General features: G+C 40.0%; 1 protein-coding gene across 31 annotated transcripts in view; it reads right to left on the bottom strand.

Annotated features, from left to right (window-relative positions):
• DTNA (dystrobrevin alpha) overlaps positions 1-15108 on the bottom strand; it is a 351246-nt gene that overhangs the window by 82850 nt on the left and 253288 nt on the right. For all 31 annotated transcript variants that reach the window (XR_015242529.1, XM_086682719.1, XM_086682721.1 and 28 more), the window contains 2 exons: positions 14010-14223; positions 1720-1805 (listed from right to left, as the gene is read on the bottom strand). Coding sequence is in view for 30 of the 31 variants with exons in the window: in XM_086682719.1 (XP_086538845.1) it covers positions 1720-1805; positions 14010-14223 (300 nt within the window). In the remaining variant the exon portion in view is untranslated. The remainder of the gene's footprint in view (positions 1-1719; positions 1806-14009; positions 14224-15108) is intronic.

Raw genomic sequence — 15108 nt, 5'->3', positions numbered from 1 at the left:
CGTGAGTTCAAGCCCCGCGTTGGGCTCTGTGCTGACAGCTCAGAGCCTGGAGCCTGCTTCACATTCTGTGTCTCCCTCTCTCTCTGCGCCTTCCCTGCTCATGCTGTGTCTCTCTCTGTCTCAAAAAATAAATAAACATTAAAAAAAATTTTTCTTTTTTAAAAAAAGGACATTGGTCCCATCACCTTCTCATTTCACTACTATCCTCGATTAAGCACTGAGGCAGATAGTTTTTAATTTTCGAAATCTCTTTCAGGATAACTAAAGAGAAACCAAACTCTCCCTTGTCAGGTCTGCTTGGGCTTCTCTGAATCCTTACTTCACTTGGCTAGTGAAATGAAAGGAGGTTCCCAGGGTGAGGGGAGATGTGTGGTTGTGGGGTTTCCATGTGCCTTCCACCACTTATCTACTGGCCCAATGACATAACTCTGCTGTGCAGCATGTCTGGGGAAATTCCAGAGGATTTTTTTCTTTCTTTCTGTATTTTCCTTCATTTTTCAGTCTTGGTGCATCAAGAAGCAAGAGATCACACTCAAAAGCTGACAGGCAGCAGGTGAGAAAAGAGCCTGGAGGCGGCGAATCACAGATGATTAGAGCTGGGAGGGAACCTCCAGGTGTCTAACAAAATCCCCAAGTTTGGGACAGAGATGGAAGCTGAGGACGAAAGAAGTGAGGTAATGTCCACAGAATAACTCAGCAAATTAGTCACACGGCTGGGCTTGCAAGCTGGGGTTCCCGGTTCCATGACAGTGCTCCTCTCCCACACAGCATTATAGCCCAAACCCATAATATTTCAGGTAAGGTAAAGGGTTAAGTGGAAATTTTTCTTTTAAACACTGCATCACTTAGAAATAGTTAGAAATGAAAATTCTTGTCCCCGAGTCCCACCTTAGGTCTTCTGAATCAAAAACTCTGGGAGTGGTACCCAGAAATCTATAGTTTAAAAAGCCCTCCAGATGATTCTATAGATCCAAAAATTTCAGAACCACTAGAGAAAAAAAAAAAGTCACATTCAAATCCTGGTACCATCTTAGCTATAATGACTTCATTCTACCCGAGTCTCAGCTTCTTTACCGAAAGCAAACCAAATGCCTGTGTTTTCTTGGTTAAAAAACTACCACATTTAGTGACAAAATGTACATAAAAGGCCCACAATCACTAGATGCACCCTAGCTATCACGTTTTTATTGGAATCCAGTTAATTCTCAGTCTATAGCGTCTCTGTGTGATTCTTATGCCTGTAACCCTGGCAATGTCTATTTTGGAACCTTTGGAATTCCCAGTGACTTGAACAGCACCGGCTGAGAATAATGAGGAAATGTGCCAGGAGTTTTGGCTTTGGATTACCTAAAAAAAAGAAGGCTTCCCAACATGACCTTCATGTCCCTGTGATGATGGACTTATACCTGCGAGGCAGTACAGTACAATCAACTTGAAAGAGTATATATCTTACTTTAATATTACAAAAAGCCTAGTGGGTGATACTCAACAGGTTGTAACATAATAATCCATAAGTAGAAGGAAAATATTAATATCATTAACATTTACCTAATATGAAAATATTTCTTTGACACAACGCAACGATCCATGAAGATTGTGTCTCAAGTGGCTCTTGTAGAATGAGGAGAGTCAAAGTGGGCAGCAGGACACAGAGGACATGGGGAAAGGAGAATGGTATACGGGAGGGATCGGCAAAGAGAGACACACAGAATAACTTACATCTTAATTTGTCCATGATCTTCCCTCCACACAACGTGGCTAAAGCCATTTTGACAGCAAATACTGAAATTTTACCATGGCCTTCCCTGTTTAATAACAGAAAAAAAAAAAAAAAAGATGTCATTTGGAGAACTTCCAGTAATGCGATTTGACATTTTCTGTTCTGTAGAAATCATAGGACACCGTAGCTGCATACATTATGTGAACATATCCATTTTCGAAAAGACCATGAATACAATTGAACACAAGTTTCTGAAAAGCTGACTATTCAATGTTTCATTTTTTCAAGAGATAGCAGAATCTTCAAGTTATTCTTTGTCTATGTCACTTGTTCAAAGCATGAGCTGGCAGCTAGAGGGATATGTACTATTTAGCCATGGATTACAATTACAGAACATGATTTTCACTGGGGGTTTCATAAAATAATTTTATGCATGATGATTCCACAGTCTCCATAATTTAATTAAACATGGTTTCAGGAAAAAAAAATTTTTTTGGTAGGAGGATTCCTGAATTTTATTAGAGTAACTATGGGGATTTTTCCATCACACCTTTTTTTTCTTCACCCATCATTTCCTACCCACAAGCTGACTGTGTTTGTGTGATACACTTACTTTACAAAGAGAGTTGATATTTTAAAGGGGCAAAAGTAAGAGCTCTGTTTGAGCTCCTTCTACCAAATTGACATTAGAGCTGCCAAATCTTCATCGATTCAGGAAGTGTAACTGACTTGTCCTTCAAAAATGTGATATAAAGGGCACACTGTAAGAAGTATAATATTTCAGCTAAATGATTTTGCAGCTGGGATAAACTGTTCGTTCTTGTATCCTTGGAATCAGAAAGTGTATCACATTAGTAACTCATTTCTCTGATAGTTGCTACTCTTAAGAATGATCAACAGAGTTATTTTATTTATTTATTTATTTTTTTTTTAAATTTTTTTTCAACATTTATTTATTTTTGGGACAGAGAGAGACAGAGCATGAACGGGGGAGGGGCAGAGAGAGAGGGAGACACAGAATCGGAAACAGGCTCCAGGCTCTGAGCCATCAGCCCAGAGCCCGACGCGGGGCTCGAACTCACGGACCGCGAGATCGTGACCTGGCTGAAGTCGGACGCTTAACCGACTGCGCCACCCAGGAGCCCCATCAACAGAGTTATTTTAAATAATAATGTGGCTTAAACGTAAGTAAAGTCAGTACTGACAAGGGTTTAATATATAGAATAAGTCATTTATATGACTAAGATCCGTATATATGACATTTTAGAAGAATAAGGTGCAATAAACAATTGTGTCTTTGTTCCTTATTAGACTCCAGAGATAGATGACGTTATTCACCCTTGCTGCTGTCATTCTTAGCATAGTACCTCAAATACAGCCAGCCAGAATGTGAAAGTGACTGAGCCCTATGCTGTTTGCTCTCCCATTTATATTTCTAAGCCTAAGCACCAGATGTATGTAATTAGTTATTGGATACCTCATGTCAAACTAAGTGTGTTCAAAGTAGAGCTCGTTATCCTTACAAAGCCCTCCCATAATACTCAGACCAACCCACTACTATCTGCTTCTGGTTGTTAGTCCCTCTTCTGGTTGTCAGACTCACCATGCACCTAGTTACCCAAAAATGAACTCTGGGGAAGGGGTTAACCTTGACTTTGTTCTCTTCCTTAATTCACCACCACCTCAAATGTGTGAGGGACTCAAATATACGTCTGAACTGTACATTAAGGCCATTCCCTGCTTTGCATTCCAACTGTCATTGCTTTATCAGCTCTTGCTTGAACACTGTAATAATTTCTTAAATGATCTCTCTGCTTGCACACTCACATCACAAAATCGACCATATCATTTTTTTTTTTTATGTTTACTTTTGAGAGAGAAAAGAGAGAGAGACAGTATGCGAGTGGGGTGGGGGGGGCAGTGCTGAGAGAGAGGGAATCATGGAATCCGAGGCAGGCTCCAGGCTCTGAGCTGGCAGCACAGAGTCCATCGTGGGGCTCGAACCCACAGACGGAGAGATCGTGACCTGAGCCGAAGTCAGAGGCTCAATCAACCGAGCCACCCAGGCACCCTGATGATATTATTTCATTATTTAAAACTCTAATTGCTTCCATTTGCCTACAGGCTATGATTACAAGTTTATCTGTGTTCTCCAGTCTTCCCTGCTACCATTTCTGTTGAACCTCACTCCATAGTCCCATGTTCAATGCCCCTGACCTTCCTACCACCTTTTGCCCAGGACTCTGTCACCTGTTCATCAAAGACTCAGCTCCATATATCATCACTCCATTTGCTCTGAAAACAGCTTTTCCCCTGGATGTGCAGGCAAATGCTCTTCCCTCCACTTCTACTTACTATTTGGCACCTATCACCCTGAGCGACCTTTGTTTATTTACATATCTGCATGTAATTTGACCCCACAATGTGAGATTCCTGGGGGCAGAGGCCATATATGTCTTCTCAATTAGTTGAATTCCTACAGCCTTGTACTTCGTCTCCCCCATAATTAGTGAACAATATATTTCTTATATTAATTAATGACCATTAATCTTTATAATAGGTGCCCCTAGAATTGCAAATGGCCACTCATTTAGTTGTTTGCTAATTTGGGAGCAGGTGAGCTGTAATAAAAACGCGATGCTTTTGTCAAAAAAAACCCACCTCATTCAGAATTATTCCATGTGCATTGTATTCCCAACTGCATGGATAACTTGAAGTATCAAAAATTTATTCTAGGAAATCATTAGTTCCCTTTCCTAAGCTGAAACATGGTTCAAATTATGAGAACAGGGAAATCTACAAAATGTGGAAGAAGAGGAGAAATGCCAATGATAAGGTTTCCTTCAAAATGCAGAGAAATTGAGGAGCATTATATGTGAGATTTCAAGAGCAATACAAGTTTCTTTCAATGAATCAGAGAGAACAATTTAACTCAAGAAAGAGGATAGACCACAGATAATGATGGAACAGAGAGTTCTCCACAGGATGAAATGATGATAGCTCACAGATGAATTCTTAAGCCTTAGCTTTTAATGAAGAAGATCCTAGGGAGATCGCCAGTTCTGTATTGTTCTTGGAAATGCAAGATTAATGCTATTACATCCAGGAGTGGTTGTATCAGACCTATTCTGCCAAATTGACACAATAAATCTAGATAAATCACCAAGCGGAGGGCAGTTCAATGAGAGTTTTGCAGGAACTCAAGGGTGAAATTAGGCCACTGGAATGTATTGTTATGCAAGCCACTGTGCCATATTGCAAAGGTGACCCTGGTCACAAAGAAGGATTCAGGGGGTATGCAGGAATGTAGATCTCCATAAGCACACCAATAGTGGGTGAATTTAGACCTTGCTCAGCCCTAGCAGTGGATAAATCTTGAAGGAATTTAAGGAGTAAGTGGAGACGAATGATGTCACAATGGAAAAGGGGGACACACCAAGGACTTAAATACAAATGGATCTTTTTAAAGAACATTTTCAGCAGATAAAACAGGATGAAGAAAAGGGTTGGGGAGAGAGATTTTCTAAAGACGTTTGACAAGATTCCACACCGAGGGCCATTACTTAAACTCATCTTGGGATCAGGGTCCTGTGTGTGTGTGTGTGTGTGTGTGTGTGTGTGTGTGTGTGTGTGTGAGAGAGAGAGAGAGAGAGAGAGAGAGAGAGAGAGAGAGAGAGAGAAAGTGGCATTAACAATGCAAGTAAGGAGTAGGGAGACATCGGTGCACCCCGAGGGGAGACGTACAAGAGTTGTGCTCATCAGGAATCATCCCTAACGGGGCCGTGTGATTCATAAACAGACCGGGAAATCCCTTAAGTATCTAGGAAGTGGAAAGTCAAGCTCAGGAGGATGGATAACAGGAAACTCCCAGGAGTCTAGTGCAAACCAGCAGGAAAGCAGCATATTGTTCCAAAGTGAGTCTGCACACGCAATGCCTCTAGGAGTAAAGCAGTAAAACTGCCCATATGGAATGTTGGCCGTCGGCCACAATTCCGGAAGAAGACCTGCCAAAGTGTACTGAGGATGAAAAACGTAGATTGTCCCTAATGCTGCAGGCCAAACAGCCTTGGAACGGCAACACTGGGAAGAGTGCTAGAAAAAGTCTATGCTTTTGTTTGTACTAAGAGCTATGGCAGCACATCTCCAACTTCATGTGTGCCTTTTTTTAAAAAAAGAATTTATGTTTACTTATTTTTGAAAGAAAGACAGAGCATGAGCCGGGGAGGGGCAGAGAGAGAGGGAGATACAGAATCCAAAGCAGGCTCCAGGCTCTGAGCTGTCAGCACAGAACTCAAGGACCTTGAGATCATGACTTGAGCTGAAGTCAGACGCTTAACTGACTGAGCCACCCACGTTTCCCCATGTGCAGTTCTAATCGCCATCTAAAGAAAGAGCAGAGCCAGGTATGTTTGCGAATACTGCATGCAGTATACAGTGTATCTATCAGAACCGTCCATTTGATGGGTGGGCTGGGCCTTCGAATCAATGACAAGACTGACAATGAGCCATTCTTGGTGGAGAAAAGTTGCTAGCGCAGTTGACTGATTGGTAGTGTAGAAGGTACAGCAAAAACTTTAAAGTGAAATGTACTACTGGCCTATCATTTTTTGTTTAAAAAATTGTACTTTTAAAGTAAAAATTTTAGGGGCGCCTGGGTGGCTCAGTCGGTTGAGCGTCCGACTTCAGCTCAGGTCACGATCTCGGGGTCCGTGAGTTCGAGCCCCGCGTTGGGCTCTGGGCTGATGGCTCGGAGCCTGGAGCCTGTTTCAGATTCTGTGTCTCTCCCTCTCTCTGCCCCTCCCCCGTTCATGCTCTGTCTCTCTCTGTCCCCAAAATAAATAAACGTTAAAAAAAATTTTTAAAGTAAAAATTTTATTTTAATATTTTCCCTTTAATGTAGAGCAGGAACACAATGCATAATACATGCTTTCCTCTTTTTTTCCCACTATTTGGTTTTTAGCAGAATGGAATATATTCTATTTTTTTAGGCCAATCAGCCGGAAGCTTTTGCCAATACAAACTTTACTTTCCTATTTAGCTTGAGGTCAAAAACTACCCAATTAAATTGCTATGCTGGTGCGTAATTAACACCTTGAAAGGTATTTAAGACAATCAGAAAATTAGCAAAAGTGCAAACTGAAATTGCTTTATAAATCAAGGTTTCCTTAAATCTTTTATTTCCCTTATACTTTGTTTTTTCACTCTGAAAACTTCCAAATTTTCCTAAGAGGTAACCAATTAAAATGGAAACAAGAGGGGCACCTGGGTGGCTCAGTTATTTAAGCATCTGACTCTTGTTTTCAGCTCAGGTCATGATCTCACGGTTCATGAGATTGAGCTCCATGTTGGGGTCTGTGCTGGCAGGATGGAGCCTGCTTGGGATTCTCTCTCTCTCTCACCCTCCTACCCTCCCCCCTTCAAAATAAATAAATAAACATTTTAAAAATATTAAAAAATGGAAATAAGAAAACACCCTTTAGTTAAAATATATACAGAGATTTGTAGAGTGTCTGTCTTAAAAACATACATTACTTTAAGGTTTGACTCATTCATCATAGTAAAAAGTGAGTAACTATTACACTGGGCTTTTTTCATGACCTCAAAAAGAGAGAAACTGATTTCTTTTAACTAAGAAGGTATTCGTTTTAGGGAAAAGTTGTCTGGGAGGGAAAATCTGCTTTTGACAAGAAGGAAAGACAACAAATAGATATTGATAGGTCTGAGATGCTAGGCTGAATTCAGAACAGAATGTAAATTTTCTCCAAGTTGCCAAGTGAGTTTCCTGTTTGAAATTAGAGAATCTCATGATAAATTTTAAGTCCTTGAAAGTGAGATTTGGATTCTGACTCTATTTGGAACAGGCTTATGGAATTATTTTTCTATTTGAGAGCACAGAAACCAGAAGCTCTTCTTTTACCAACATATTTCACAAAAACATTTGGTAAGCATTTTGATGAGCACAGAACTCAAATTTCTCTTTCTCGCACATTTTGGTAGCTTAATTAACTGAGAAAATTGTTTCCTCCTCTTTCTTCCAAAACATGCCTCTATCGTAACTCATTTCTTTATCTGGGAGTCATTTTGTTCATAGGGATCACTCATTTCATAACTCAACAATTATTTATTGACCATGTCTCACAGGTTGGGGATCTAAAGATGAATAAGGTATGGCTCCCACCCTCAGTTTGCTCATAGTTTATTGGAGAAAAAGAATCAAAACTCATTAATATTTTTTTTAGAGTTTATTTATTTTGAAAGAGAGAGAGACAGTGGGAGAGGGGCAAATAGAGAGGAAGAGAGAGAGAAGCCCAAGCAGGCTCCGTACTGTCAGTACAAAGCCCAGTGAGGGGCTTGAACTCATGAACTGTGAGACTGTGACCTGAGCTGAAGTCAGACACCTAACGACAGAGCTCTCAGGCACCCCGACACCGGTTAGTTTTAATACAGCATGTTTTTCAGAGGGTAGGGACCTCCCCCACTCATCTTTCATCCCCAGCCTATCATGGCACCCAGTGCAAAGCAAGCTCTTAATATACGTTAGTTAAGTTAATGGATGCACACGTGAAAAGGATTTTTTTTTCAATTTACCACTTAAGTTTTCTATTGAGAAATACTAAAATGCTTGAGAAAAGTCATGAAGATTGGCCTTACGGTCCATAATATTAGGTTGTGCGGTCATGTGACACCTTGAATTTGGAAGTAAGCACATACATAATTACTCTTATTTGGGGGATGATGAAGTTAACATGTGCACAGATAGAAATCCCTTAATTGGCTGTGGCATCTCTTTGGCCTTCCCATCATGTTAGCAAAACATTTGGAGAAAGAATTCGTCATAACACCTGGCCACGCGAGTTTGCCGGGAGTTTCTCCAGCATGGAAGGAGGCAACACTGTGGACATATCTCCTTTACCCCTATGAAACTCTTTTTGCCACTCACGCAAAGTATAAGTCTGACATAAAGGCAAGTGACATTAAGAATGTTCATTTTATCTACAATTGTGGAAATTCTTTAGAGAGAGTCAATTTTCGTGAAAGCAGGAACCTTGAAACAAAGTATTTTCTACCAGAACAAAATTTTAGCGATTAGAGGAGAATGTTCTGTGGAAGTCTTGAGTTTAAGACGTGGTACGAAAGAAAATCACCAAGCAAACACTAGGTTAAACATCTAGTTCTAGCCGTATAGACAATAAAAAGAAAAAAGAACATTTGGTTTTATAGACCTCGTCTCTTTTTCCTTTGCTCTCACACAACCACACAGCCTCAAATGTGAACCATCCATTTCACTGGTGCGCAGAGAAAGGGCTGTGTCCTTTGTACTACATCTTGCATTAAACATCAAAATTATTTTTTAAACTCAAAAGGCAGACGGATTTGGGCAGAGTTCCAGAATATTTTATATCCACGAGTCTGAAATAGTGCTGTGGTACCTTTCATAGCATTGGAGGGGGTGTGTGGGGAAGCTCAGGAGTGGGAATGGATGTTCAAATGGCTCAGCAAGGTGCAATATGTCAAACAGAGGATTCTGTATTCTCTGTGAAAGACTATTATATGATAGATTTGGAATTCTGGATGGCTGTCATAAAACTGACTCTAAATCTACAATGTAATATGTGTTAAGTCCAAATATTTCCTTCACATACACTCTGTCAGACATGTCTGAGTACCACAAACTGGAAAGGTTAGGAATGTGGGCATCATAAAAATATCCTGTAAAAGCTGGGTAAGTTTGGGGGGAAAAGTACCTTAATTTCTCATTTAAAAATGTAATAGAAAGCATGAATACAGCTGAATTTACACTGATGCCTGAAACAAATGATTCTTTTTCCCCACTGACCTCACCTAGGGTGACACTGTATTACCTACACACTATGTAACCTCCACATGTCCCAGCCGTATCGCTTACTCAACCTGAAAAGTTATAATCCCATAGTGCCCAACCAGTAGGACTGTGGGCAAACAATAAATGGTATTAGCTATTACCACAATGAGTAATATGATTACTAATTACATTAGTACATAATCACTATTAGTATATATAATTACTGATTACATTAGTACATTATTACTATCATCGGAGAACTGGCTTTAAGAATATAGCGGGACACCTGAGAAGAGGAACACCACCATTCTTTTTAATCTTTACCCTCGTCCTCCTATGAGATTTGCATGGCTGAATATATGTGAAAATAACATTTGCTAAAAACAAGGCCACTGTCACCTAATCTACCTTAGGAAGAACTTCCCTAAGAAAGAAGATTCTAGTGAATTGAAATGAGATTAAGCCAACAGACTAAAGTTGTTGTTCATGTTTCCCAAGAAATGAAGAAGGGAGTACGAGAACTACAGGGAAGTCTTTTGTGAAAATAGGACACTCCCACACTAGTAGTCACAGCCATCTGTTTTCTTCTCTTGTGGAACAGAAGTAAAAATAGAGGGTATGAATCTAGGTGACAGAGCAAACCTGGACTCCCTAGTCTTGGGAATATATTAGAGATTAAGGAGGACTTAGTTTCAGAAAAAGAATGAAAAGAAATTAGTGTGTTGAGCTAAGAAAAGTCAATCTTTGATCTTTATTCATTCATTCATTGATTCATTCATTCACTCATTCATTTGTAGATTCATTATGAGCTGGCCATTGTCTCAGGTGCTGTGGATACAAAGAGTAAGCCATGGTCCCACTGTATAGTAGCTTGTGGGAGGCAGTCATATAAATAGGAAGACATGCACCATAAAAGAATAACAAAATCATTTGAAAGGAACAGTAGGACCTGGGGAAGAGGGGGGTCAACTCAGCCATGAGAGGTGAAGGGCTTCACAGCGGATCAGTTTGTGACCCCATCTCTTTGAAAGGTCAATATAGACTTTTAAGAAGTAGTGTCAAGGTCACAATTATACCTTTCAATAAAGCTGTTGAAAAAAATTATTGTCACCTTGGAACTTTCTGCCATGTTGGTTTTCTTTTGTTACTCTCAGTTTTCCTAAAAAATAATAGTTAACAGTGGGAAGAAAAGCTGCCTCCAGGTTGTTAGCAAATAAGGGAAAGAGGCAGGCTAATTCCTGGGGTGTGCAGAAGAAAAGAGATGAGATACAGAGACTGGCTCTGGCTGTTCTCTAATTCTTCACTCTCAGTCCCTCATCCCCGATTCTGACACCTTTCCCACCCTTCCCAGGTACACCTGTCATTTTCCTAGGGACTCTGGAGGAGACAGTGTCTGGGATGGAAAGGTCTGCTTAGAAGTTGATTGGTCATCGACCACTGGTTGACTCTTGCTAGGATACAGCCATTTTTAGGAGGAAAGTCAGGAAAAACATCTTCTAGACTCAAGGGATTGATATTCAGAGACAGAATGGCAAACATAAGCATAGTCTCTGGGCACGAATCCTAGCTCCTAACACTCTAGAAATCATCCTACATCTGTAGCAATGCCCTCTATCTTCTAAGAGGCTGAGTTGGTGGAGAAACCTTGCAACCAGGAAGCTAGCTGTGGTCTGTAGTGAGCATGTCTGGGGGAGGACTGAGACGCAGGTGTTTCTCTGGGGAGAGAAGGGAAAGAGTGATATTTTGGGGGAGGTATGGTTGTGAGAAGGCAAATCTGGTTCTCAAGGATACAGGCAAGTGCAGTGGGCTTTGAACCTCATTTCAGGTTACCATATTCATGGAAGACTCCACCAGCTGGGTCTGGTGAATTTGAAGGCATTGCCAAAATAATGACCAAGTTTCTCTGAATGCAAGTTCTTATTTTCAGTCTTCATGAATTTAAATTGCTATACTGTCCTTCCTTCAAAAAAAATATAGACATATATATAATCTCTTTAGAATGCAAGTTTAAATTTTTATTTTAGACTTTTTTTTGGTTTTTTTTAAATGTTCATTCAAATTACAGCAAATGAGAAAATCTCCCAAATGTTTCAGTGATTCTATAAGAGCAACAGCATATCCTTGATGTACTAGGCTCATTCACGTCTACCAAAATGCAGAAGGCTCCCTTAAATGCTTGGGTTCTGTCGTGGGATAGGTGGTAGGAAGCAACATCAGATTTCCATGCTGGATCTCATTTGGAGAAACAGGAGTTTGCTATTATAAGAAATTGAATTGAACATTCATTTTATTCTTAAGTTTCGCTTCTTACATTCACTTTTAAGTGAATATTTCCGGTTATAGTCTCTTTCCAGCTACTGATACTTCCTTATGGCTCACATCCCACATCGTCTAGATTTTCAAAAGCCATCAGATGGAAGTTTGAGAATCAGCAGAACTGCCTATACTCATTTGCAATGCCAAAACAGAGAAGGCAGAAGCATCTGTAGACTGGGGTCTCTATATGGATGTGTCTGTAAATCTGTAAAATGAGATTCCTCTATGTGGATGTTTTAAAAAATCTACTATAATGAGATTACTGAAAGTATACATCAGGGCCCTTTTTATCTGTACGAAGAGTAAGAACCAAACAGATATTCCATGTGAACGTTCACGTTGATGGCTCCTGACCTTGGGATAGTCCTTAAGCTTAGCATTCATCAACCTTGAAATGATTATCAGTAGCTACTTAGAGAACATCTACAGCCCTATTTTTTAAAAGTGATCTTCCCAATATTTCTAAACAGAAGTGAAAAATCTAACTCTATTGTATATTTCTCATGTTATGAGAAATACTGAGATATGATATGTCATATAAAATATGACACATGTATGTATTATAACTCTAACATATTTCACAAGGTCCTCCTTCCTTAATATTAATCTGGCCCAGTTTCTATATTTATGGAGTGGATACAAATTATTTTTTTATCTTTGATTCCTTATGAATCCTCCAGCAATACTCTAAGATCTGGCAAGAATTCTATTTCTCTTTTTACATTCTCCGTTGTTCCACTTATAACAAATAAGCCCCCTGAAGACTAGTGGCAAGTCTGAAAGCTTCTGTGCTCTTGTCAAGGGGGGAGGATGGAAATGCCATTACAGAAATTCCATAGCCTGGCTCCATTCTGTCACCTGTCATGTGGAACCATAGCCTTCTCTACCTGCCTGCCACTTGGTTACCATAGTGATTAGGCCAAAGCAGTACATCAGTTCTGAAGTCCGCACAGGCTAAGCGTGGGATCTATCAAGCCGGACTGCTTGTTTCAGAACTGTTTATTTCAAGTCGAGAATTACTCAAAATTTAAACATCATGAGACAATACTCTACACAGGTCAAACCAAACACGGATAATTCTGTTACCACTCTAGGTTGTAAAGTGACAGCTGGTAGCTTTCGTGAGCGGCATAATAACATTAGCCTGGCTGGAACATCTCCAGTGCCAGGCTTAGATATTCCCAAGCATTGGCCAGACAATGAGACTAAGCAAAATCTTTTGAGAGTCTTAAAATGTGATTGCTGAAAGGTCAAGTTAGCAATTTTCCGTTTTAATATTCAAAACCAGTAGTGAAAGTGGGGATGCTGATACCATATCTAGACTAAAGGCAATCAGCCAAAGACCTTTTGAAATCTTAGGCTGATAAAGTAATTCAGGGGAGTTTTTACACTTCACAAGGCTGCCACATATGCCTTGGAAAAGAAATCTTAGCTGAATACCTAAATCCCTACTCTGCCACTAACATGCTGAGAGACACTGGTCAAGGGAGAGCCTCTTTGTGCTTCAGGTCCTTCATCTGTAAAATGAGAGATTTGGAACAACAGTCTTTAATATTTCAGCCAGCTCTGAAATTCTCTGATTCTATGAGACAAAAGTATAAGATAACGAGGCTGAGATTTAATTATCATGTGCGGAAGGCATTACACGGTTTTATGTGGCACATTATTGACTGATCCATTTAACGCAAGCCATGGATCCTTTCACTAGGCTGATCAAGAAACCCTCTTCAATCTCTCTGTTTGCTCTAGGATCTTGTTATGACACCTCAGAAACACTGTCTTAGGCAATCTGCAGAGAAGAGAGTTGAAAACATCCTTCCACTGCACGCTTCATTAAACTGCTCCACAGGCATGCCATCGCGCGACACTTTCAAGCACCTGTAGCTTTTAGGAAGCATGGGATGAGTTAAACAAAGGTCAGCATACAAAATACAATTGTCCTCAATTTCCTGTGGCACTTTTTTACTGTTTTTTTCCCCCATGGCATTGAAAATTTATGTTAAACACAGACAGATTTTATTGAGATAAGTTTCTGATCAAGAAAAAGAGGCAGCCAGCGACTCTAGAAAATCATTTGGAAGAGACCAAGAAGGACAAGAGGAGGGAGAGACCAAACATGCAGAGAGGAACAGCTATTCAGAGGGAGCTTACGGATCAAAGGCTGCCAGCAGGAAGTTAAGCAGGAGGCTGATGGACTGTTCCACCTGGATTTGGTGAGTGGTTGGCATCCGTTTGTTGAGCTGGTAGAAAATGGTGGAAAGCACAGCCTCCAAGCGGGCCACACTGAGTTCTATGTTAGGGTCCAGGTTGTTCAGAGCATTTTCCCGCAACGCTTCTATGACGTTCCAAATGTCCACCAGGTGCACTACATACAATTAAAGCACAGGGAACACATCAGCCCAAAACGCAGGGAAAGGTAAACTCATTATTTTACACGTACCATCTGTCCTATTTTGTCAGGGCACCTCAAAGTCCTCAATATGAGTTCAACTCTTGTAGGGGTTGACATAAGCAAATGTACATAGACAGTGCATGATCTCAAAGACTTGATGTACCGTGTATAATACCAAGAAAATTATTTCCTGAAAACCACAGTAGATAGTTACTTCTAATCTTCAACGTGACCCTTGAAATGCAGCTACTATCTTTACATTACATATGAGAAACTGAGGACCAGGGAAGTTAACTGACAAATGCAAGGGTCCAAGGCCAGTCAATGGCAAAACTGCTTTTCAAATCCACGTCTATCCACGTCATTTTCAAAAAACGCTGAAATAAAAACTGTTGACATACAACATCGTGTATGTGTAACTTCAAGGTATACAACATATTGATTTGATAGATTTATATATTGCAATGTGATTATCACCCTAGCATTAGCTAACACATCATGTCCCAGAATTATAATTTCTTTTTTTGTGGTGAGAACATTTAAGATCTAGTTTCTTAGCAACTTTGAAGTGTATGGCACTTGTGATTAAAACGAACAAGTCTCTCTGGCTTTAAAGCATTTTCCCACTGTACACACCGACCCCTTGAAAGAAAGAGACACAAAACCAGCACTTAAATTCTAGCATTCGAAAAGATATCAAACCTGCGTTTATTTAAAATATTTTAATTTATTTATATATTTTTCATAGTATAAGGTTTGAAATAAAAAAGAGAAAGTTAAGGAAGGTGGGAAGACAGGCAGGGAAAAAAGGAAAAGTTATCAGCAGAATTAAGTCACGGATCACTTATTTAACCTGGT

Source organism: Puma concolor, chromosome D3 (genome assembly GCF_028749965.1).
Source record: "Puma concolor isolate L17-30 chromosome D3, mPumCon1.1.hap2, whole genome shotgun sequence".
NCBI lineage: Eukaryota > Metazoa > Chordata > Mammalia > Carnivora > Felidae > Puma > Puma concolor.
The sequence above is the reverse complement of the archived record's forward strand: the minus strand, read 5'-3'. Positions and strand labels throughout refer to the sequence as shown.